This window comes from Mastigoproctus giganteus, chromosome 12, assembly GCF_048544385.1.
Source record: "Mastigoproctus giganteus isolate SK-2022 chromosome 12, ASM4854438v1, whole genome shotgun sequence".
Classification (NCBI taxonomy): domain Eukaryota; kingdom Metazoa; phylum Arthropoda; class Arachnida; order Uropygi; family Thelyphonidae; genus Mastigoproctus; species Mastigoproctus giganteus.
The window spans coordinates 12,672,735-12,699,003 of NC_143586.1; the positions used below are offsets into that span (position 1 = coordinate 12,672,735).

The 26,269-nt window shown below is 39.2% G+C and overlaps 1 protein-coding gene across 2 annotated transcripts; it reads left to right on the forward strand.

The window, feature by feature from the left end:
- The first annotated feature begins 937 nt into the window (after positions 1-937).
- Positions 938-26,250, forward strand: LOC150076705 (uncharacterized). 2 transcript variants are annotated; one of them, XM_090386225.1, is made up of 2 exons: positions 938-990; positions 25,029-26,250. In XM_090386225.1, the coding sequence occupies exon 2, from the start codon at positions 25,047-25,049 to the stop codon at positions 25,995-25,997; it is 951 nt and encodes a 316-aa protein (XP_090242351.1). In that variant the 5' UTR covers positions 938-990; positions 25,029-25,046; the 3' UTR covers positions 25,998-26,250. The 2 variants fall into 2 exon arrangements, with proteins under 2 accessions (XP_090242351.1, XP_090242350.1); XM_090386224.1 differs by lacking the exon at positions 938-990 and adding an exon at positions 11,180-11,272.
- The last annotated feature ends 19 nt before the right edge of the window (positions 26,251-26,269 follow it).

Below are 26,269 nucleotides of genomic sequence, written 5' to 3' on the forward strand. Positions count from 1 at the left end.
GCAAGTGTCCGATTGGCTGAGCAGAGACTGATCCATGACTCTGTACCATCAGCGGTATCAGTGAAAGTGTCATTTGGACATCTTTCTTCGAAAAAACACAGAAGCAAAAGTAACCAGAAACATAATTATGACCCGCATCAACAATCAACACTCATAATTGGCTACTGCTTTCATTAATGTAAAATATAAATACAAGAAAGCAGTTCTCGTCAGAGGGAAAGAAAGAAATAGAATATTGAGAGTGGAAATAGCTCTATCCTGTTGGACAATATGCTAGCGGTATTTAAAAAAACAAAACAGTGATCACTGGAAGTTTAATGCTGAGCAACATGGCATCTTTTAAAATTGTTATGATCACCATCCACCCCACACCGGGTGGAAAAGAAGTTAGAATCCCCATCAAGGACGAGAGGAATTTTTATGAGTCTTTCTCACAAAATGATTGAGTTACTCAGTTTAGGGGAGGGTAGCATGGTTTTTTTCTTCTAGTAACTTGGGGTTTTTCATCCAGAAAACAGCAAATCGACCACAGAACACAGCAATTCCAGAATGGATGACCGTGGATTAGAATGGGAAAGAGACAAGAAATTTACCGAGACGTTGCATCTTTATTGGATTAAGGGCGCGAACCCATGAGCATCCATTGGACCCTTGTTCATCCTCCTGTAGCACGTTGCTGGAAAGTGTTTGCCGCCAGATTATAGTGACCGATCGTGGCCCAGTGGCCTACACTTGGCCCGACGAAGCCACGTGACAGAATCCGCCGCTGTCCCGCTAGTGTGCCGTAGCCAGCAGGCAAGCGCTGCTTTAAGTGGGTTAAGAGAATACCTGGGACGACGAGGAGGGGTTTCGCACAACTCGTTTCTGGATGATTCGGGGAGAACTGCGCATGCGTTTAACACAAAAGGAGAAGCGAGGAAGAACCAGGAAGGTGGAAGAGCAGATGAGTGCTCTCTGTAGACTGTGAAGGTTCGAACCCAGGAAACAGAGGTAAGTGGAAAGATTTTGTATAAATATATCGTTAGAATAATTTTGGAGTTAAAGTGTGAGAGAGTAAAGGGCTTTAGTTGATGTATGTACAATGTGGGAGGTGGAAAGTTGCAAATCAATCCTTATTTTATAAATTAAGGGAAATCAATGATGCTACCTGAACCACTGATTATTATGGATAATCCACTGGTTATTATGGAATTTAATGAAAGCCTATTGCAAATATAATCCGAGATAAGTTGATAAAACTAACAATCAATGGAATTCGATGCAATTTAATAGTATTTGAGTGGATTGACAGAAATTTCTGAATAAGCAAAATATAAAACGATAATTCGCTCATGCGGACGGACATACTTCAAGGTAATAGACGTTTATGTATTTTCGAAATACACCTGAAAAGTGTTAGCGAACTGAGAAAGGGGAATCATAAAATATTTTCATCAGTTGCCGTGTTAAATCATTGTTCGCCCTAGTTGGTAGCTGGTAGAATCCCTATCCTCCTGACACCTAGTGGAAAAGACCTAAGTTCGAGTATCGTCGATGATGTGAAGAATTTTTGTGCGCCTTTTTCACAACGTGGCCGAGTTAGTCGGTCTCAGGGGAGGTTTTCTTGCATTTTTTTCTCCTGGAAAGTCGGGTTTTTCATGCAGAAAACAGTATACACGAAGCAATATGGCCTTAGTCGCTGATGCTCCTAAAACCTACAACAACAACAACAACATCATCATTATTCATAGGGCAGAACTGGCTAATTGCAGCACAACGATCCTGGCCCGGTTGGACTTTTCTTTACCTTAAGTTGATTTTATTCTATCGTCAAAGAAGGGAAGGGATAGTGAACGTAAAATGTGCCACTGCGTGGGGCACTTTATTATTTTCGAGAAAGGAAACAAGGTTCTTGGTAGCTACAGGACACTTACAGCAAAGTAGGCCTGAAAAGAACCCCAGGATATAACGGTAGATAAATATCACCCGCTATAAGGAAACTCCAGGACCCCTTAATGCATCTATGAGAGCTATAATTTAAAGGAACTGACAAGTAGAATTCCTCTCTACAGCTGACTGTAGGAAATGCTTTCATACAGAATCTGCCTGGTCGATCTTATCTGAAGTGGAGTTACGATTTGCTTCCTGAAATTATTGCTCAAATAATTCATTTTAAACCCTTTTGATCTTTGGCTACATAACTTTTTGAATACTGAATATAAATAAAATTAAACAGCGTCTTTTTGATAAACAAAGCAGTTTATAAATTTAAAATAGATCTATTTTTATCAAAATTAGTCTCAAAATTTAAAATGTGGGCCCACATGACCTTTGCTATGTTCAGTTCAGGATCTGCAACCTTTCAAAAGTGGAATGTTAAATGCATTCTGTGTTTAGTTTCATGTGCTAGTAATTTTTTTAATCAAAAGGTCTGAATATAAGAAAACGATCTATTCTTATCTCAGGATTCAGAAAGTAATTGAATCTATGATTTAGATGGATGATAATTACAGAAAGAAATGATTTCAGTCTACTTTAATCAGTTTCCAATTCGAATCCTCTAAGTTATTTTTGGGATTGTTATTTTCCGATTGTAAAACCTTGCACTTCTCAGCAATAAAACGCAGTTGCAACTTAAGTAGCCATCCCCGAAGCCCGTCCAAAAGTTCCTGGAGGAGTGCTGTTTGTCACTGGTCATTAATCACTTTCCCAATCTTCGGGTTACCTGCAAATTTTGACGTCACTCCTTGTATTCCTTCATCGATATCATTTAAGATTATCAAAAACAGGAACGGACTACCTGACGGACTGCGCTCCTAACTTTATCCCATCCGTACCATAGCAATCAATTACAACACATTGCCTCCTCTCGCTTGACCATCCCATGTCCCCATCAAGGTTCAAATGTTCAGTTAGAGACATGGGTGGTATTGTGCTATTCTCCATGCTATTCTCGCTTTAGACCAACTAAATCACAGCCATGTGAAAAAGGCCCATAGAAATTCCTCCATCATCGATGGGACTCGAACTCAGTCTTTTCCAGTCGGTGTAGGGAAGACCACGATCCTACCAACTATGTACCCACGAGGCCTTCCAGTACAATACGTGAACCAACACCTCTCTTACCTCTCCAGTACTTGGTTACTAATACAGTATAAAATTTGATACTTTTCTTCTGAGAATTTTCATTTATTATTTGAAACCCACAAGTTAAAAAAAAAGTCATCTATTGAAACATATTTTTCAAAACTCCTGGAAAGATTTACTGGACATCTCAGTTCGAAGACAGTTTTTTTAAAGCTGTTTGTTGTCCAACAACTTTAGGATTGTCGAACGTTTTTCCATGATGCCGATACGATGTAACCCAAGTACTTTTCAAATCCCTCTTCTCCACTTCGACTATTGAAGCCGCTATAGGTTGGCGTCAATACTTTTGACAGAAAGTAATCTTGTCACTTGTCCAACGACTTTTTTTATTGACTTTTGCATCGATCCAGGTATAGCCTTCAAAAAATGCCTCAAATTCTTAGCGAACTTGCATGCTGAGGTTCAAAAGTTCTTGGTTTCAGTGGTACTTCAAGAACGCTCGATTTTACAGTGATGGCAGAAAGGAGTTTATCGGAGCAGATAATGTTGCCTTCCTGCAGAGGGTGATTCAAAAGACCCGAAACCATTGTATACTTTCATTGTAAAGTTTTATTTTGCCGTTTCGTCCTTTGAAGGAACTGTTAGATTTTTTTAATTTCTGATTCGATAGCTTTTAATCCTTCGTGTGAGAGTTGTAAGTATATATACCAAGTCCAAGCAACTCCACTCCAGAGATAAAAATCTGTGAAATTTAAACTAAGAATCGTTCAGTGCATAGATTTTGAAAATGGCTCCTGGAGAAACTACACTCATAATGCATTCGTAAACAAAGTTATTATTATTTTCTTTATTTTTTCTATTTTTCATCCAGCGACTGTACTGATACCAGGTGTGGTGTGGTTTTTATGTCCCGTTACCATTTAGGAAAGTCAGAAACTCTGACTTTCCTTCAGGTGTTCAGGATCGTGGCTTTCTAGAGTTCCATGTAAGGGTTCTCTGGGAGGCCTAACTACCCGCATGGTGCCAAAGAGTGGCACCATGCGGGTAGTTAGTACAGTGATCGGGATGGTTGTTACTTGTTGCATCCTTGGAGATGTATTTCATCATTACTTGTGGCGTCCTTGGTGATGTATTTCCTGGTCGTGGATGGCATGCATCAGTTGTTCGGTTTCGGGGAGGAGCGTCCTGCTGGTGTGCCATGCGTAGGAAGACTTCTCATGTACTGTATGCAGTGGTAATTGAGATCATTGAGTATCTGCTATGGAGTGCCTTCTTTGCTCATTTTTCTGCCTTTGTTTCTTCCGTGAGTGAGGGGTGTCTCATCGTTGAGGTTGAGCGGTGTGTGCCACTTGTCTATTTCCCTTATGGCTTGGTAGATTGGTGCTGCGTTTTTCTGGAAATAATCCTTCACAATTTTAATCGCTTTATTCCGTTATTCGATGAGGTCTGTAAAACCCTTTCTTCCTTCTTTACGGGCTATGGTCAGTTTCATAACAGTCGTCTTCGAGTGGTGTTGGAGGCTTTTGGTCATCATTGTCCAGGTCCTTCTCGTGATCTCTCCAAGCTAAGTCTTAGTGCACTCTATGATTCCGAAGGAATACTTTAATATTGGAACTGCATAGGTGTTTATGGCTTTGAATGTGTTCCTCCATTTAGCTTTGCTTTTAGGAGGTTTCTGAGTCTGTGATGGTACTTCTCGGTCAGGCGAGCCTTGATCTTCTGAGTTCTACATGTTCAACTTGCACCATCCCCAGGTACTTCTAGGTTTCTCCCTCTGTCATGGCTTCTATCTGTTTACTTATATTGAACTCGTAGTTTCGTCCGAGTAGATTTCCGTAACGCAATCTGGGGATTTTTCTAGTTGTCCAGTTCGAATTCCATCCTAATGTCAGTGATGAACTCTTCGTTGGTGATCCGGAGTAGCTGTTGGAGTTTTTTCTCGGTTGCTGCGTAGAGCTTGATATCGTCCATGTAAATCAGATCGGAAAGGGTGTACATGTTCCCCTTTCTTCTTTAAGGGTATATCCGTATTTGTTAGTATTAAGCGTGATGGTGGACGGCTAGACAGAAAGACGGTGGACACAGCGCATCTCCCTGACGGCGCATCTCCTGATGGGAATCAGTTTGGTTGTGATGTTCCGCACCTTGACGGTGGTCTTTCATTTCGCCATGGTTGCTTATAGGAAGTTTGTCACTGTTGGGTTGACTTTGTAGATAATCAGCGTCTCTGTCAGCCAGCTATGGAGTACGGAGTCGAAGGCCTTACGATAATCGATGTAGAACTCGTTTACAGGTTGAGATGCTTCTTGTAGGTTTGCTCCATAGCTGCAACATTGATGTTCAGTTGCTCCTTGCATTGTTTGCTCATTTGAGTTAAAGTTCTGTTGTTCAGCCATAATGTTCTGGCTCTCTAAGTGGTCCGACATCTTCTGTGCTCTGCCTGAGGTCAGGATCTTGTACACTGTTTTTGCTCCATATTTCACGGAAAAAAGCACCACAAACCCGGGGAAGTACAAACCGATCAGGTGATCGGTTTGTAGTGTTTTTATCCTTAGCCTTCAGAGAGGTGATGCTTGAGTCAGAGACTGAGGAACTGTATCAGGGTTCCTTATCATCTGGGGGATCTGCTCCACTATGTGCTATGCTTGCAGCTGGAATTCTTGTACGTTTTTCGATGTTACCTATTACTACTGTTAGCCAGTTGAACTTCCTGTGACTTTCTGATCGACGATGTATTTCTTCCTCGTGAATCTCTCATTCTGTCATCTCTTCTATGTCATTGATTTTATTCTGTTCTAAAGTCTATCCACTCTTGTGACTAACTTCGCTGTTCCACAGGTTGTCCCTTAGCTCTTCGAGTGCCTTCTGGGCTTAGGGTTCATTGCCCTCCGTCTTCTCTTGTCCGATATTTCTGTAGAAGGCTCGCTGCTTTTCATCAAACGTTTCGTTGGTTGTTTTCCTCTGAGTACTCTCCCTATACCAGCAAAGTATCTTGCTGAGTGAAAGGAGTTCCACTTGAGGGTGTTCAGGTATCCTTTGATCCTCTTATTACAGATCTCGTGTTTGCAGTGGATGTGGTCATTCTTGAGGATAGTCGTCACTTTTCTGACTAGCCTCTTGCCTTTTTTACCTCGTTGGTACTGGGTCAGTTGGTTTATTTTCACTCTGTTGATTTATTTTCACTTATTTCCACAAAGACGTATGGTGTATGTCTTTGTGGGGTTTATTCCCTCGAATTCTGCTAGAGGCTTCCTTCCTGTGTGGTCACGAGTGCAGTTTTGTAGAAAGCACTTCCAGTTGGTTGGACTGAATGGTCTTGCTCTTCCCTTGTGGTAACCATACAGGGGACAATGCCACCTGCTCCACTGTCTTCTTCGGGAGGACTGTCGCCTACCTTTCGAACCACCCCTTCAAAGGCCTGAACGCGAGTCATTGTATCTTGTGCCACACTCGATGTAGTATGTTCAATATTTCTACTTGTCTGCTTCATCTAGCTATGGAGAGAGATCTATTTAGCTTTGGATTTATGCATCCAATGGAAGATGGTAGTTATTGGGAGCGGACAACCAGATGACACTACTCTATACTTCTTCAATAACTTCGACCTTGGGTAAGCAGGTCCGGTGAAGCAACTTTCGCTATTTTTTTTCGCCTCCGAATTCTAACTCAGGTACATCATATTGGTGGTCCAATGTCGAAAGAAAGATCGGGCCATCATTATTATTTATTCCTGAGCGGTAGCACAGTGGCATTATCATCATCCTTTCCACACCGGGTGGAAAAGGCCGAGATTCGAATCCCGTCAATGACACCAGAACTTTTATGGACTTTTCCATTCCGTGGCTGAGTTAGTCGGTTTGAGGCGTAGATAGCAATGGTTTCACCCCGGGAAACTCGGATTTTTGTCCAGAAATTCAGGAAAACTGTCAAGAGAACACACAATTGACGAATATAATAAATACTTTTGGGTAGTTGAACTAATGTTCTGGGTGACCATTGTGTGACATTTATTTATTTTTATTTATTCAGTAATTAAATTACATTGGATCCGACACAGTATTAATACGCTAGGAGGCAACTATAAAAATTATGCAAAAAAAGCATAAATGTGGAAACATGTCTTATGCATGCAACACGCCACAGAATCTGTTATAAATATGCACACTGGACTTCGAATAGACAATTACAAAAGTGGGCATGCAAGATGACACGTTCAACAGAATTACAACGTGGAATGATGGATGCAACATAAGCAATCGCTCTGTATGAGACATCGCAGTCACTGTGGGGATCCCTAGGTCAACGGTTAGAGAAGTCATATGCAAATGGCAGAGGAATGGGACTGGATCTGCCAAAAAACGGCCCGATAAACCCCGAAAACTAACAGAACGAGAGAATTCTGCGAACTGTGCACGCAAATCGTAATTTGCCATTGTCTCAAGCCACACACACACACACACACACCCTCTGTGAGAATATTGAGACTAATGTCAGCGACGTTAGTCCCAATACGAAGAACACTTCATGATATGGGTTACAATGGTCGTGCAGCTGTTTACAAGCCGTTGATCACCTCAACAAATGCTAGACACCGATTAACATAGTGTAAGGAGCGCGAATCCTGTATATAGAGCAGTGGAAAATAGTCCTATGGACAGACGAGTCGAGGTTCGCACTCTACCAGTTTAATGGCCATTCCTGGGTGTGGCGAATGCCAGGGGAACAGTTCCTTCCTGATTGTATCTTCCCAACAATGAAGTTTGGGACTGCTTTTCATGGTTTGGCTTGTGGATGTTGGCTTGTGGTCATTATCGACAAAACCATTAATGCTGTGCAATACCAGGACAGCCTGGACAATTATGCACTTCCAACATTATGCCAATACTTCGGGGAAGGCTCATACCTGTATCAAAAAGACAACGCTCCATGACATACTGCTCGGGTCGTAACAGAGCGGTTTGAGGACATGGGTGTGGAAAAGTTGGATTGGCCAGCCCAGAGTCTGATCTGAACACTATCGAGCATCTGTGGAATGTATTGGATCGTCGGGTACGTGCACGTCGAGTTCGCCAAAGAACAAGGCCGAATTGATGGCTGCGTTAAAGGCCGAGTTGAGGAATATATCACCTGATATTTATAAAAAGCTGGTTGAGAGTATGCCGCGGAGATTGAAGGCCGTCATAAAAGCAAAAGGTTTCAGCACAAAATATTAAATGATTTTGTGCTGAAACTGTGCAATAAAAGTTCTTTTTTGTCTAAAGGCAGGTGTCCGGATATTAATGGTAGGGCAGTGTATATCTCTTAATGCGTACGAAACATACAAATCTACCATATTCAAATATCATTCGGCAAGAGTTGTTTTAGAGCAGCTGTAGAGAGCTGGATTTGTCGAAAACCAACAGTCTGCATCCACAATGGATTGCTCACCGATGTCATTTATCAACGACATCGGCTAGCAATTATCAGTTCACCGATGCCATTGAAAAATCTGATTGTGTTGGCCACATATTACCCAAACAGTTTTTCTGATCAAGGGAACAGACGTATTTGCCTTGATTGCCGGTCTGTGATTTTTTATGTTGGTCTTAGATAGTATGATGGGTCTATGAATGTCCAGCGGATCTAATCTTTCGGTTATACGTTTAACGAGAGTGACTATGTTCTGGATGATAATAATAATCCATGGAGTTATTTTCCAGAGTAAAAGTAAAGCCATCTTGGAGATGGAGAGGGAATTTCCATTTATTCAAACAATCTCAGTATTCAATATTCCAACCCATCTGTACTGTCAAATATGTTGGTGCGGTCGATTCACAGATCTCTGGGACATAAAGGCAACCTATGTAACTCTAAATATATGTTTCAATTAATTTTATACATATTTCGGAATCCAACTTGGTCCGAGCAATCCAAAGAGCAACAAGAAATTTTATTCTTTGCTTCCCTAAAACAATATTGGAAGGAAAGTTTTCCATCCCTTACCAAGTCGAGGTCTTTGTTAGAATCAACGTTCCAAATCAAGACGCCACTTATAGTAAAAAGCTAGAGAATTCTTCCTATTCCTTTTAGTCGAGGCCCTCAGCCCAGATTTCGATGGACCTCTTTATATCTCAATTCACTTAATAACTTCTGACGTCCGAAATTTTTGTCACCGCATTCTGGAAGACTGGTGAGTGACTATCTTAACATAGAACTAGTATATGTTCATCTGACAATAGTAGAAGATGAAAAAGAAATAGTGTTCCCTCTCATCTCTCCCTTCTGACATAACCAAATACATTTATATCAAAGGTTGCCATATGAATCAGTTCCTATCTATTATGGTAACTATCGACACCAGAGAAACATTTACGCACTCTAATCATTGGCTGCCATCTTAAATTTTCCATACATCCATCTGAAGTTCCAGTTTGCTTCAATATTCCTCCAAATATCTAATTTTCCCATTATCTGTTCATTTTTTTAAGTCTCTGTTGTATTTTTTCACCTTTTATTTACTTTCCTTTTATTTCGCAATCATTTTTTTCTTTCTATGTGCCGCCATCTGGTCTGTCCCATATTCCATTGTGACTCTAACGTCTTTGGGTTGAACAACCGCTAATGCGTACATGGTGTCGAGATTAATTCTGTTCTGGTAGCGTAGAATTTATTGAGGACAGAGTTTTAAAAGAAAAACTGTCAAGGAGATAAGAGAGCGAATCGTCAAACACCCCTGACAGTCTTTGATTCGAGAACTTTTCGCCCTGCCTCTGGGATTGAGTAGCGGAACGTGCCTCTCAGCACAAATTGGCGATCGCTGCGACTGGCAGTTCTGCTTCTTCCCTTTGTGAATGGGAAAATATGCATCAAGGAAAAAAAAAGGGAGTAAAGAAAGGTGTTCGTAGAAATCCTTCTCCGCCTTAAAAATTCCATCAAAGCCTAACATTGTATTCGCCAGAAAATTCAAAAACAATTTCAGGAAGACAAAACAAAATCTTTTATGCAAATAAAGGGACCAAAATGGTCACAGCTCCAGGCAGTGAAAACGCTTTTGTAGATTACAAGGTGTTGTCGTTGTAATTCAGAGAAGCGTAACCCTTCGGGGTTAGAGCCACAAGGATTTCTTCGGATTTTGAGACAAAGACGTAATTAAAGAACCTTCAAAAGATTTCTCCGAAGATAAACTTAATTAACATGCCAAAAACTCTTCGTCTCTTTCATTCATGTAGGAATATTTATTTTGCATAGATTCCACTTGCCAATCTGAATTTTCAGCACACATTATGTGAAATAAGAAAGAATTCAGTTAAAAATAAAGAAATCAGAAAGAATTCAGGAAACATTTCGAAACTCGGGTGTCTGCTCTTGCGCTGAGGCCACCTAATTACCCACCGATGAAGTTTATTGAAGTATGGATTGAAGTCTGGATATGTTTTTCATATTTTTCTAAAGTCATAATCAGTATTTCGATAGGTCAAGCAACATTTGTCCTTAGCCAGAACAAATGTTGCTTGACCGATAAATCTCCAGTTGACGATTCTGGATTGTCCATTATTTAAAATTTTGACCTACACTTTCTAACAAGATTGTTTGAAGAAAGATATAAACAGTTCTGAAACGTAAACAACTCCTACGTTGATGGAATTTCAAAAACTCGTTTATGAAGTCACGTGCTGTTTTTTTCATGCATCTGTTTCTAACGCACGCAACAGTCCCTCGTTCAGTGACGTCGGAATTTGACCTGACGAGTATCCACACCAAAATCAACACTTGCGCCTATGGTCTTCAGCTTCCGCGTTGATTACCTGCCAAGAATTCAACATTATCCCCTTCTGCGTACCCCCCTTTCCTTGCTGTATAGTTTCATCACCCCCGTATTTACCCTTTAATTCTTCAACATTCCGAAATGAAGGCCATTAGTTCATGCGCCGTCACTCTCCAATGGTTCAGGGTCATTTTTACGGATGGTTGGCGTTTCGCCAAAAAAGTTTCTACCGTCAATCTGTAAGAAAACCACATTAAGAACAGTTCCGATTAAAATATGTGAGCGCACTACAAGCAGTTTCCAATCACTGGATGGGAGATGACGTTAAAGCGCGTGACAGTGATTTCTCTACTCGAAAGCATCCTTCCGTGGAGGAAGTCACTCACCATGGTTTCTTCCCAAGATCCGTTTTGTAAGCCACGAAATTGCAGAGAGTTTAGCCACCACTTGACTGACAAATTGGTAAGTTTATTTTGAACGATAGATTCGTTTTGACATTCCTTTAAGGAAAATTTTACTGCCACATATACGAAACCCGCATTTTATTTAAATGGTCACAGACAGGGATGGGGCAGTGTTGATGACCCAAATAGCATCTGGTTTGAAGTTAGTAGCAAACTTGAAAACGCGGCTATATGTTGGGTTGTACTCAATTGTCGTGCTAACATGTCTGATAGCAGTAACTATCCCAGATCCTTGTATTTATAAGCAATTTTCTGTATTAGTTATTGGGAGTCCATTACCCTGTAATATTAGTGGGACCTTGACCTGGTCGGTCTTTAGTTTTAATAAAGCCGAAGTTAATATACTGATATGAAATCCAGTCGTTACCTGGTAACAGTATACTTATAATCATTCTCATAATAACACGTTGTTATTAGAAACTCCATCTTCTTCATTAAAAATGGTATGGTGCATTGACACTTAAATGAATATTTCCTTGGGAAAGTGTCCTGTCTGAATTCAAGAGGATTGGGCATCCTCGTTCATTACTTTGCTGATTGTTATGATCTTCTAAACCATTCAAGTTATGAGGGATGGAATTTTGTTGGGTTGACAACGACTTCGTATTATTTTATTCTTTATACCAAACAGGAACTGAATCCCATATAAAATTCGTGGACACAGAAAAATACATTATGTAAAATTAACAGTCTCTACATGTTTCTGGTTGGAAGAGATTATATCTCTTAATGTACACATTAAGTCTTGTGTAAGAAATATACACCTGTTGTCTTGCAAGGTCAAACAGTGCAACTTCTCCTTAATAATTTTGTAAAACTTGAGATCATCGATGGAGGCTGACACAACCCTGTCCGTGTTTTCCACATAATAAAATAAATCATTAATTTATAAATTGAATAGGATTTGACCAAGAAATGATCCATGGGGGGACCTATTCCATTCCTTTTCTGAATCTTTGAAATGTAATATCAACCAGAGCCATATTATTTTTCGAAAGGAATTATCACACACTCAGACTGGTGTGAGTTGACACATGATGCAATGCAGAAATTAATTTTCAGAACGCCATTATTCAGGCACATGCACAACATATCTTCCAATAATAGCCGTAGAACTTCTTTGTGGAAATGCTGATTGCCAGTTTGGTTTAGTGAAACAAATTTTTGAAGAAGGACGTCATCAATGTCCAAAAACACATTGATGTTTTTGGACATTGATGACTTGATGTTTTTGGACATTGATGACTTGATGTTTTTGGACATTGAGGACAAAAACATCAATGTGTTTTTGGACATTGATGACTCTTAACCTGCTCACGCACGCCAACGTGGATATAGGGTAAATCCTCGGGGTTGGAGGAGGATGAAACAGGTGCAGTACTCTGAAGTCTCAGTCCCAGGGAGGGCTAAGTATCTGCAACATTAATTCTTGCATCCGGATTTCCTGAACTCTAGGAACGTCCCCGACTGAATGTGAAATACTTTCTGGTTAAGAGCAACATAGCTGTGGTTTCTCAGTATGTGTATTATTCGAATACGGCTTCAAGTAATTTCTGCCTTCAAGGGTAGGAGGATCGCCGTCCTTCCTGATGGAAAGGACCTGAGTTCGAGTCCCATTGATGATGTGAGGAGTTTTTATGGGCCTTTTTCACAACGTGGCTGAGTTAGTCGGTCTCAGGAGAGAGTAGCATGATTTTTTCTCCCGAAAAAAACCATGCTACTCTCGAGAAAAACTCGAGCATGGTTTTTTTTTCTCCCGGAAAAAACCATGTTTCAAATACGATTCATGAAAAATTACAGGACACGCTGAAGGCAAGGCTCATAAAAGACTGAGCCCACCGGAACGTTTGTTTCGTTATATGCATCAGTAGATATTGTTCCAGCTCGTTGAAATTTTAATAAAATTGTTCCAGTTGAATGTTTTATTTCATCCATTACTTCATCCTCTAAAGTTCAATAAGCGCTGAAAGTGAAAGTTTGAAAAGACCAAGAAATGATATTGGAAACAGATTTCTCCACACCATCTTTTTTATATGGGACCTTAATCAAACTCAGTATTTCTCAAGAGTAACTTTAATTTGGTAGTTATAGCGAATTGTTTCTACATAACGCAAATATATATTTTTAAAAATTTTAAACTAATCACTACCGGTTATGATTTAATGACACAAAAGACATTTCAACACCACATGTTGATAATATTCTGTTATACTGGGCTAATGAAATAAATAAATGCTGCTTCTTTTTCGATGTTATTGCAGGTAACATTTATTGTTCTGGCAATGGTGTCGCTAATTAGATGGACTCTCAAAGAGTGAATTGCACTGCATATGAAAGGTTCCATGTGTAACGCTTAAGTAGGTCATTTTTTTTGTTCATCTATTCTACCAGGTGGCTTGCCAATTTGTTCTCTGATCGATATCCCACGTGGGTAACACAGTTGGTATCGCATTCCTCCCCAACCGGGTGGGAAAGAACTAAGTTCAAATCTCTTCTATGACACGCGGAATTTTAATGTAATTGCTTCTAATTCCATTTTTAATGGAACTCTGTCACAACGTTGTGACAGAGTTCCATTAAAAACGGTATTACAAGTACTGTGCGCGAGTTGAAGGCTGAAAAGATTACAGAAGATATTTGTTGAACATCAGACTTGAATTTATGTACATTGTAATTATTAGGAAATACCTGTGAAGGGAAGTTTTCAGAAACGGAAGTTGAAGGAATAAATGGAGATAAAGAAGAAGAAAGGTTGGTTTTGTGAAATAAGTTGCACAACAAAAGGATTACTGGAAGGTTGTGGTACATGTTTGGACTGATTTGGGAGAGAGTGAGAGAGAGAGAGAGATCGAATTATAGAAACCAATTCAAAAGAACAGTGCCCATGAAAGTATCTTTAGAAGAGACATATAGCAGAAACAGGACCTCTATGAGACAGAGAGAATGGAGAGACTTTGTAAGAGATGGGCCATTAATTTACGTAATTGTCCTCTTTTTTATGGAGTCTAGAAGCCTGAGAGAGAGGTCATGGAGACACCGCTTCAGATACGAAGAAAAAACCATGGTAGGGCGGATTTGAGATTTGTTCAGAGTGAGAAGTTGTTTAGAAAAGAGTGGGAGAAAGAACTCCACCCCTGGGGAGAACACCAACAGTAATGGAGAAGTTAGAAGACAGAAAGCCATCTACGATCAATCGAAATGAGCGGTTAGAGGAAAAAAATGGACACTAATTACAAAAAACAGCCGGATATCCATAAAATATAAAATTATTTAGAGCAGTCGAAAATCCATAAAGTAGGAAATGTTACTTAGAAACTTTATGCCAAATTCGATTAAAAGCCTTTGAAATATTAAGAACATCTGCTGCATATTCATTAAAATTTTCTATTGAATTTGTCCATAGATGGTTATATAAGCCAATATATCACCAGTGGATCGACACTAGCTGAGTCCATATTGGTGATCATTAATCAGATGGAAGGTTTCAAGCTAATTTAGGAGTTGGCGGTTAATAGATTTCTCCATCACTTTGGAAAGAGTAGAAGTAAGTGCAATGGGACGATAATTCAATGGGAGGGATTTGTCAACCCTTTTGAAGAACTGGCTGGATATGAGCAAATTTCCAAACAGAAGTAAGCTCAGGAATACAGATTTTAAGTACAAGCGGAGTAATACCATCAGGGCCCGAAGTTTTCTTGCGTCAACATTGTTCAAAATTCTTCTGACATCCTCTTGATGGAAGACCACTGGAGGCATTGAATGGGATATACTAAGAATGGTGGGAGGTGGCTTACCAAAATCGTCAATACTAGAGTTAGAAGAAAAGTAGGATGCCAGCAGGTCCGCTTTATTTTTAGCTGAGAAGGCAATAGGACCATTAGGTTTGTACATAGGTGTAAATTCAGATGGGGTAAAGTTGCAGCCAATAGCTTTGACAAGAGACCAGAATGCTCGACTACCTTATGGACAAGAACCATGCCCGTTCAAAATCTTTTTTGGACTGATTAATAACTGCTTTACGATTGTTGGAATCTTTGGTGTAGGCAGAAAATGAAGCTAGAGATTTGTATGCAAGTCAATTGCGATATGTAGCATTCTTATCTAGCCTTAGCACATTTATTGGAAAACCATGGTTTAGATAACGGTTTAAATTTGGAGTGTGGAATAATGTATTTCATATGCATAGGAATAATTTCGTTGGTTGGTTGGGTTGGTGTTTAATGGCGCATTGGAAACTGAGGCCATAATGCGCCACCTTTGCTTGTCGTAAGGTTTTAGGTGCATCAGCAACTTAGACCATATTTCATCGTTTAATTTCACCAAGATAAAGAAAAATAGAAATTTCGCAGAACATCCCATTTTGTATTCTTTTAATCCAAAGAACACGGGGCTGAGAATGTCCATGAGACAAAGTCTTTATTGGAGACGAGACCATCACTAAGTTCAGATTTGAGGTACCCTAGAGGACCACTCACATCGACTGCGTACTTCGAAGGGTTGCTTGTGAGAAAAATATCAAGAGTGTTGGCTGCTTTTTTAAGATTAGGATTGCTGATGTCTGATTAGGATTGCTTAAGAAGGAAACACTACAAAAATTCAATATTTTTATTAATAAAAATGTCTTTGACGTAAATTTATAAAATCTTTGGTGGAAGAGAATTGTTATTATTCAGTTATGCTTTTTATCAACCATAATTCATGAAATCATTACTACCCAAAAAACTGAGAGCCCAGTGTATAATTTGGACGTTTTATAATGTGCATGATTATCTCTAATAGTCAACTATCACAACAAGCTTTGAACAAGCTATCTATTTGATTATCTCTTTACTTACCGAACGAAATTTTCTTCTTGTTTTATTCCTTTTTGACTATTCTATGGAAGAATTCGTCTTCGTGTGGCCTAATAGCTTATCATCACGAGTGACCCAAATCTTTCTATACATTTTCTGAAATTCGCAACTTATAGAAACTTAAAATTAATAAAAAAAAACACGTATCTTGTGGCCTCCCCGTCTTGAACTCAGCGTTGGTCCTGGAGTATTACTGGTCTTGAAAACCGTTTTAGTTTAAGGTCGTCATAAAAAAATATACCGCGTAGAAGTCTTTGTTTAGTGCCACTCTTCGTATATCAAAATGATCTATAACCTAAGAAGTTTTAAGGACAAGGAAAACTGAGGTCGGAAGATAGACATGGCAGACTAGGATCTATGCCTCAAGGTTAACCTTGATCTTAAAACAGGCCGGTCAGCTGGCGCTGAGAACACTAAAGTCGTGATAAGAATGAACAGGCAGCTCAATACATAATAATGCCTAAAGCTCTAAAGATATGACTCGATGTCGTCAAGATGCTCCATATTAAACAAACAAGAGAAGAGCATTTGTAGACAGACTTGCTCTACTGATTAGTAACTGTTTCTTGCTTAATAGTGAAGCCAATACAAAATTTTAAGAAATTCTAAACGAAACACATGTTTGAAATATAATTAAGTTCCATAGGAAATACTGTAGTATATTGGGATTGAATCTTTATTCATTTCTTCTATTCTTTTACTACTTCTTAAGATAAATGCCCTCAAACATTTTAGGAAATTCAGCCCTCCACGATATATGGGTTCTCCACGTCTATTACGATATGGTAACTGATCGATTTGGCTTATTTATGGATTATTGGGTGCCTTGCGCGATGTACCACGTCTCACACCAGTGAACGTCGGACTAGATCAAGCGAACTCTCACATTCATTCACCTGGAAAAGTTTAATCCTTCTCAGTAGTTTGTGAATCTCTGTAACACGACTTTCATTGTGTTACTCAAATCTCAGCGATTAATGATATAAGAGCATTAACAAAAAACAAGACAATTAAAGGGAAATAAGACCACTAAATAATGGCATGCCTCCAACTTTATTTCACTAATATTCTATAATTTTTAAATTTACAAGACGTGAAAACATAACAGGGGCAGAATAACCTCTAAAAAATCGGCAAAATATACAATGATATTTTTAGAATAACCAGAACTTATCAAATTATGGGGCCAGAAAAAACAAAAAATAAAATTAATTACTACAATCAGATCAATACCATTGACAACTGATTATTCTTTTTTATTTAATTATGCTAAATATAATTTAATTTTATGAGTTATTTTCATATGGATCTAAATTCATATCCATTATTTTCATATTCTTTTTAGCGTTATATCAAGAAATAATTGTCTAGTTCTTCCTTGAACTTTTGCAAACTACCCTCTTCCATAACAACGGATGGAAGTTTGTTCCAATAATCAACCACCCGCTGTCTGAAGACAAACTTCCGCATATCTATTTTTTACAACCATCCTGCCTCAATTTGAATTTGTGCCCCCTCATCTGCATAGCCTGAGCAAGAAGTAGAATCTCATCAACACTGAGTTTGCTCAAGCCATTCAAAGCTTTAAACACCTCAACCTGATCACATTTCAGGTGTCTGGTCTCCAGACGCTGCAATTTGCAAAACTGAAGCCTTTCTTGGTAAGAGCACCTCTTTATTCCGCTTACCAATCTCGTTGCCCATCACTGCACTGAGGTCTCCAGACTTGTAAGCCGTACTCAAAATGTGACTTGCCAATGCCTTATGCTTATACAATGGGATAATCACCTTTTTATCCCTGCTAGCAAAATTCCTGTATATCACTGAAATACCCTCTTGAGCTGTCCTGTCTGTACTGTCAGAGAACTTCATATCAGACTGCACAATTACTCTCAGGTCCTTTTCATCTTCGACTCTCCTGGTCTATTGATTAGTAACTGTTTCTTTCTTTACTAGTGAAGCCAATACAAAGTTTTAAGGAATTCTATACAAAGCGAATGTTTGAAATATAATTAAATTCCATTTATGAGTGTAGTAGCACAGAGCTGATACGGTATCCTGGGATTATTGCTACCCATATGCAGTATTTTGCATTTGTCAATAATAAACTTCAATTGCTTCTTCTCAGCCCATCTGCCTAGTTTTTCTAGATCTTGTTGCAGCAGCATACCTTCATCGCTTTAACTACCTGCCAACCTTTATATCAAATGCAAACTTAGACATTAAGCCTGATACTCTCATCAGTATCATTAATAAATACAGAAAACAACAATGGACACAGCACCGACCCCTGTGGGATTCCACTAACAACATTAGCCCACGAAGAGTAGGGGCCATTGATAACCACTCTGTCTTCTCTCGTACAACCGTCCCTCTATCCGCCAGCACTTAAATCTGTATGGAGTGTAATTTGCCTTTAATTTCTTAAACAATTAGAGGTTATTCTCAGACGTTTTATCGAACTCCTTCTCTACCACTTCCTCAGTGACTATAAAAAAGACAGCAGAAGTGATAAATTATGGTGGTATGATTTACATAAAGTTTTTAATTTTCTTTACATTATTACCCGTTAATTTGATTACACATTGATCTGATTATACATTATTACACGTTAATTTGATTCCACATTTCTTATTTGTTAAGGTTAGAAGATACCCATCTAATTTAAGAGGAGCTAATATACATTTGTGTTCAAAGAAAGTGCATCACCTAGGAATTTCACATTTCTAACCCTTTTTCGCGACGGTGTGTTACATTAATGACTAGCATCACAAATAGAAATATAAACAAATATTTTTAAAGATATTTATTAATAGTTAAGGTAAAGCTAAGTAATATTTGACAGGTGCTCTCAAAATATTACAAAATGTGCATTTGCATCCTTTATACAACAGTTTTGGTAAACACGACAGTTATGGCTGAAATGTTATCAGAAGCCCTCAATTTTCTTCAGTTTATCATTTTAAATGGAAAACAAAATGAAAAGTTCACCAGGTACAAACTAATATTTAGTTGAACCGCCTCTGGCCCTGATGACAACAGCACACCGTCGAAGCATTGACAAGATCAATTTCTGAAGATAATCAACTGATAGTTCGTGGTTCCAAACACGAATTATAGTTTCCTGAAGTTCACAAAGGGTTTTCGGTTTCTTTCTGGCAACTGCAGATTCCACACGATGCCAACAGTTCTCTATAGGATTCAGGTCCGGGCTGTTTCCTGGTCAACTAATGGACCGTTCTTCCAACCATTTTTTCACCTGTAACAAATGTAAACACATTACTGTCAAACCTCAGAAATGAAGCTAAAGTACTACAGAAGTGCCTACTTTCAATTTTCGCCCGATGACAAGGAGCAGAGTCGTCCTGAAAGATGCAGTTATTTGGCAGGTTGAAGTGGTCTGTAATGGTTGGCAGCAATTTTCTTTCCAATATAGCCAGGTAACCATTGGCATTTACGGAACCTTTTATAAACTGCAGGTGACCTACTCCGTGATACGAAATGCACCCCCATATCATTTGGCTGGTAAGGAATTTCACTGTAGACATCATACAGTCTGGATGATATTCTTCACCATGTCTACAGCGAATCGTTTGTCTCCCATTAGAGCCATGCAGGTTGAATTTCTTCTCATCCGAGAAAATAACTGACTTCCACTGCTCGGGGGTCCATTTGACATGCTTCTTACACCAAATTAATCGGGCCCTTTTTCATTTTTTGTGTGAGGAGGGGCTTCTTCTTAGGACGCGTGTCAATCTTATCTGATGCAATCTGTAAGAAATATTACCATATACTTTCGTTATTCGGACGACAATTACAATTTTAAGGGGTGATGCACTTTCTTTGAACACCAGTGTATATAAGTTTGAGAAAATCTTCGATGAGTTGTAGATTGAGAACAGTTGCTAGAATCATAAGTAAATTTTTAATATTAAAAGTAATATTTAAATATAAATTATATAAAATTTCATTAATTTCTAAAATCATATAGTTAAATTCTAAAATTATAACCTAGGCTGCAGTATAATTCTATAATTTATAAGTAAATATAATTTTATAAAATTATGAATAATTTTTTATTATTTAACATTTAAAATTTATCTGTTAATTGTTCGAATGTCGTGTGGTGGCGTGCTAGTATCAAACGTTCAGTGCAAACGTAGCGAAGAATTCCTATTGGAATATCGTTTATAATTTGATTTCTTTAGAAAAATAATAGGTAGGATAACATTATTTATTTTCAGTTGTTTACCTTTTTCCATATAAATTAAACTTACTTAAATACGTAAATAATGAAACAGATTTTATAAATATGCTAATATTTTCCATAACAGTGATTAATTACTTCATCTGGTAAGCTAGAAGTAGGCTTAGGTACATTTGTAAACAAACTTGGCATACGTAGAAATTAAACAGCCCCTTAACATGTTTGGTAAAATTCTATTTTGTGAATTGTATTATAGATAATAAATTGTATTTATTATCTGTTTTATTAACAAAGTGCTTACGAAAATTAGGAAATGGAAGTACAGTATAAAAATTGGAAAACGGGATTTTATTGGTCATCGATTCTTGTTCAAAGTACGTTGTCTGTTATTAAACTTCGTGAAATGATGCCACGAAAACTTCTAAGCTTTTTCATCAAAGTCTGAGCACTGAACTATGGGAAGGCAATCGAATATTTCCAGAACAATTGCAAAATAATGCTTTGGCGTGTGTACGCTAGCAAGCATATCCTTTACAGGATTAAAATGTTCCCAGAATGTTGCTTGTATTAAAAGGAAAGGAAAGCCTTGGTAGCCTTGTCTAGGAAAGGCTACCAGATAGTTCTTGCTCACAAAAACTGAAAGGACCAATCGCTTACTGCTATTCCCGGCGACCTGCAGGTGTGTTTGAATTTGCAAATAACTGTTATATGACGAGCAATAAATAAAATTAAGTTAAAATTGTTGTCATGTGGATTCGAACCACATGACCACAAATTCATGAACTCTTGCGTTGGCCACTCGGCTGCGTCATTACACCAAGTTGAAAAATAATGTAGACACTATTACTGTTATCAGAGTTTCATTTCTTGGAGAACAGCCAAACTCCTAGACTTGTTGTGTTACTATAATATTCCTGAATTTCTTCAAATCAAATAAATAGTACATAAATTCCTCTAGATACTCCAAGCTTCCCTACTTAGTTGCCATCTTCATGCTGCTGTATGACCTTGACCCGGTCAACTGCGTATTTTTATAGTTTTTGGCATTTTATACACATGAATGGTAATGAATACAGATGACGTATCCAACCAGTCATATATACACCTTTCCTATAGGTTCTCAGTTATTTCTAGACGGCTTTTCTTTTGTGATATGAGTTCCTGGAGCGATTCCATTGGGAGATACTCGGAGATGTAGCAGAAATTAACTGCTAATCTTGAAACAAAGGTTCACAAGTTGAATCCATGCCTTTAGGACCTCCTTGCCGTTAAGGAAGTTGGTGGAATCCTCTCCAGTAGATTTAGAGTTTCTGTAATCGTTTATTAGCCGATTACCGCAGCGATAAACTGATCTCTGTGTAAACTGACGCTGCCTAGAACGCGTGTGCTGTTTCGAGCATGCGCGATGTCGAGAGACAGAGGTTACGAGCAATGTTTTCATAGTGAGCGTTCTGTTGATTCTCTGAGGATTTTAAGAAAAAAAACCTCTGAGGACAGCTTTCGTAAAAGAAGTAACTTGGAAGATTGATTGAGAAACATTTGAACAAATCTTATCCATGCCTCCCTTGAAGAATAGAACAAGGTGTTGGAATTATATTTGTTCTTTCAAGTGTCCCGGAATCTAAGAAATTTTCTCTCCTCACCTCCCACTAGTTCATATTGATGGGGAGTGTAATTTCAGGGCAAAAGGCTGTAGCCACCGCACCAACCCTGACCCCATTCCTCAGTGTTGGAATGTCAGAAAGTGGGAGTGTAGGAAGTCGGTCATACGGAAATGGGGAGGGTGTTATAAAGGAGTAGGTCAACTTAAAGATCTACGAAGTGATTTAGAAAGTGGCATTTTTATCTTTTAAACAATACGCCCAGCAAAGGTGTTTGGAGTCCTTCGCTGAACAGTCGCCGATGTCGTGATCGAAGACTTAAACGTTGGACAGTCCAGGCACTTCGATGGCGCAATACGACAAGCATTAACGGGAAATTGATTAACGAAAGCGGACTTAATTGCCTGCTCGGTGGACCTTGACATGGTTCAACTGTCCTTGAAGCAGGTAAGATATTGATACTGGGATGAGGTTGCGTTCGGAGTACCTCCTTCACAATGTGTGTTGTTACATCACAGTCAGGCACAGTCGGATTGTTTTCGTTTGGTATGAACTCCACTCAGATCATTAGGGGATTCAGTTATTGTAAAACAAACCATTCCAATATCTGTGGTAATATTAAATTACAAAAATGTGGCTCAGTAATATTAATGGATCGAAACATTTAACATACTGACGCAAGAACCTATCTTCCTCTGCCTCCCATAGGTCACCGGGGGGGGGGGGTTAATGGGTAGAAGGAAAGGATTTGATCTCACTCAACTCCAGTGGTTCCCAAACTTAATTTCAGCACCTTCCCATAATTCTAACATCGAGAAAAAAGTTGGGAAGGATTTTGACCATTAATTTTGTTTTCTGGATAAAGAGATACTCGATAGCAGTTCAGAGAATGAGAAAGGAAATTTCTTTGGACTTGTGCGCATGCGTGTGTTACTCGACTAAGCGGGAAGAAGTGTAAACTAGTTCTGCTGAGAAAGAAATCTTGAATAGGGTTTATTGCGCCTGTAAGGAAGGAGCGACCCAGAGACAGCACTAGCCATATTAATTGATCAAAAACAAAAAGAAAAGAAAAAAATCGCGGCATGGTTTGATTGTTTTCGTGCCTTGTTGAATTGGTGTTCGCACCTCATTAAAAGGACATAATGGCCTTTTTAAAGTGACAAGCACGACAGCTGCACTCACTATCCGACAAGATCTGGCCCTCACTTATTTACACACAATAAAATTACCAGGACAACTAATCTGAATACGTCGCAAAAAACAGGAGCACGGCTCGATCTCAATCTTTGGTAGTTGCACGAAGATGGAATCCATCCAGCTGTATTGGTATGATAATGTGAAAACTCCTGTAAGCTGCAACAGCGCCTCCTGGAGCGAGGTGACAAAGGCAAACACACAAAACTATCGTATATTCCCATATAAGTCAACCTTAATGCCGGTTATAAAATTCTAAATTTGAATTAAAAGCATGTTGTTGTTGTTGTTGTTGTAGCGTTTAGGAGCATCAACGGCTAGGGTCATATTGTCTCGTGTATACTGTCTGTAGATTGCCTGTGTTCTGTGGTCAATTTTCTATTTTGCTGGATGAAAAAGCCGAGTTTCCAGGAAAAAAACATCATGCAACCCTCACCTGAGACTAACTAACTCAGCCATGTTGTGAAAAAGGCCCATAAAAATTCCTGACGTCATATATGTATCGTCTTAAATTATTACATATATGTAATTTCCACAAATATAAATAAAATTTCTGTTTATACTCCGGGACGACCAAACCAGAAGAGTTCACAAGATAGAGAGAATGCAAGAAACAGCACCGTATAGAGGTCACGCAAGCTTGAACCACGGTCACTTAAGCACTTGTGCTCAGTATCCTCACGTGTGACCACTCGGCTACTGGAATTCCTCTGACAAGAATTAAATGGTTCGGAATATAAAAAGAAATATATTTTTTTTACAAATCAGGTTGCTGTTCACCCAAATTTCATTCTGCCCTTCACAACAAGTCCAGGTAACTTTCTGCAAACACTCACCATCATTTCCTACCAACCGGTCTGAAATAGTGTTACTGGCACACGTGAGTACAGTGTGCATCCCGAGGCTGCAGCTCACCCATTGAGCTACTTGAAACATCGGTGGGGATCTTATCTGTGACCTTGACATCACTGAAGGTCGCATTTCTTTGATGTTACCTTAAATGCTGTCATCGATACATATATTAAGGAGCATAAGGTCTTGGAAAGAACTGTATTTCCAACTTAACTGATTCTGCCATCTATTGGCAGCTTGGCAAATTGACTGAGAACATACTCAGTCAATTTGCCAAGCTGTCAATATCCAGTTTATTCATCCGATGAAAACAGCGTAAAAAAAAATCAGTTCCTCTCAGAAAAATTTTGTCCCCGGTGAACATTTTCTTAATGGGAAATCTGTAAGCATTTCCACGTGGCTTTTCAATTACTAATGACGCTGCAACCTCAGTATAGCGCATTTTGCTGCTTTATATTAACACTTTTATATTTTCCATCGAGCATTTCATCTTGTGGCCAATAAATAATAAAATTTCGGATTTTATCCCGTGGTGACCACATAAGGTCCAAGAAGTTCACAAAATAGAGGTACAAAACCATTACCGTATTTAGCAATCACGCGAGCTTGAACCACGGTCACTTACTGAAAGCACCTACACTTCTGTACTCTTGTGTTGACCACTCGGCTATAGTATGAGTACCGGCTCTGATTAGTGCCTCTTCCAAGGGTCCCAACACGTTGGGACCTGGGTATCCTGGACAACAATCCACCTCACAGTTTCTTTTCCTATTTTTATACCTTGTCTGATTGCTAGCTTCACTCAGTTCCTCAGCTGCCCTGAAATCAGAAATCAGTCATCAATTAATATGACTTTTCTTGAAACTGTAGATGGCTACCATTCTTGCAAGGTCAAGTTTTCATGGCAGAAAAAAAATAAATTCTGATTTTTAAAATAATTGTTTCGGTGTATATCTGAAGTAGTATATCTATAGTTTAAAAACTTTATTTAGTGAATAATTCTAAAAATTAGAACTCAGAGTAATTAAGTGTTTTATTTCTTTACAGGACAATTTCTTGCCGACAATGGTGGAGATGAGAAAAGTAGTTTCTCCTGATGACCTTCTCTCCTTCCGGGGCCGTCCGTCTGTCTATTTTCCTGCTGTAATGGTGGAAGACGATGTCACCACTTCCTTCCCAAAGAGGATGACATCTGGTGTTGGCGTCGGAAAGGTGATCTGTGGAATGGTGTTAGGAATTCTAGCCTGCTTGGCGATGCACGTGCACGCTGCACCCATGTGGGTTTACGGTGGTATCTGGAGCAGCCTGTTGGTGCTTATGACTGGGATTGCGTGTCTGATGACCGTTAAACATCCCCAAAAGACGTGGTTACTCTCCGTTCTCCTTTTCATATCTGTAGTGGGTTTCTTCAATGCAGGTCTTTTGGCGACCTTCTGCGGTCTTGGGCTCGTTCGGGCCGATATTGAAGGCTTTGGGGGAGTGCTAACGTGGCGAAAGATGGACAGTTTCTCCACATTCAGTGGCCAAGTTGCTCTGTTGGTTGTGTCCACTGCAGACTGCCTCCTCAGCCTCGCATGCTGTGTCATCGCCAGCCGTCAGTTGTGTTACTGCTCCACTCCCTCTCTATCGCTGCTGCCAAAAAACCACCAGTGCCTCTTCCGCTGTCTAAACCAGCATCTAGATCCTTATCCTTCCAAGGTGCCGAAGATCTTGATGTGCCGTCCACAAGGAACGTTGCGGTCCCCCGACATTAAACCTCTTCCAATAATGGGTTCCGTGACTTCGTCGACTTCTGTGCCCTCCAACCTGCCCTTGGTGAAAGCTGATATGGAGGAACTAAGAAAAGCTAAAGATTTTCTTTCTGGAAAAGATTATCTTCCACCTCCTATAACTCCAGTACCCAGCGAAAATGCACCATCGGATATAGATGATAGCTACCTGGCTCTGGACAAGCAGCTGGCAGAAGAATACATCGATAAATCCTTCTGCTCTGATCGAGTTCAGGACCTCACATAGGACCACAGATGTATTCACCCAAAAGTGTAAATATCGAGTCACTACAGTGACAGACCATGTCTTGGTAGATAAGGCACTTTACAAGGATTGTACATAGATCCCGATGTATATAGACACACAGACACTGATGTATATAGGAAACATGTATAGACAAATCTCTGAATGGGTAACTTTTTTTTTCTTCCTTTTTTTTTGCAAAATTAATGCATTGTGTCATGTGTACTGTTATATCATTAAATTCTTAGTTGTGATATTTTGAAATTTGACTTATA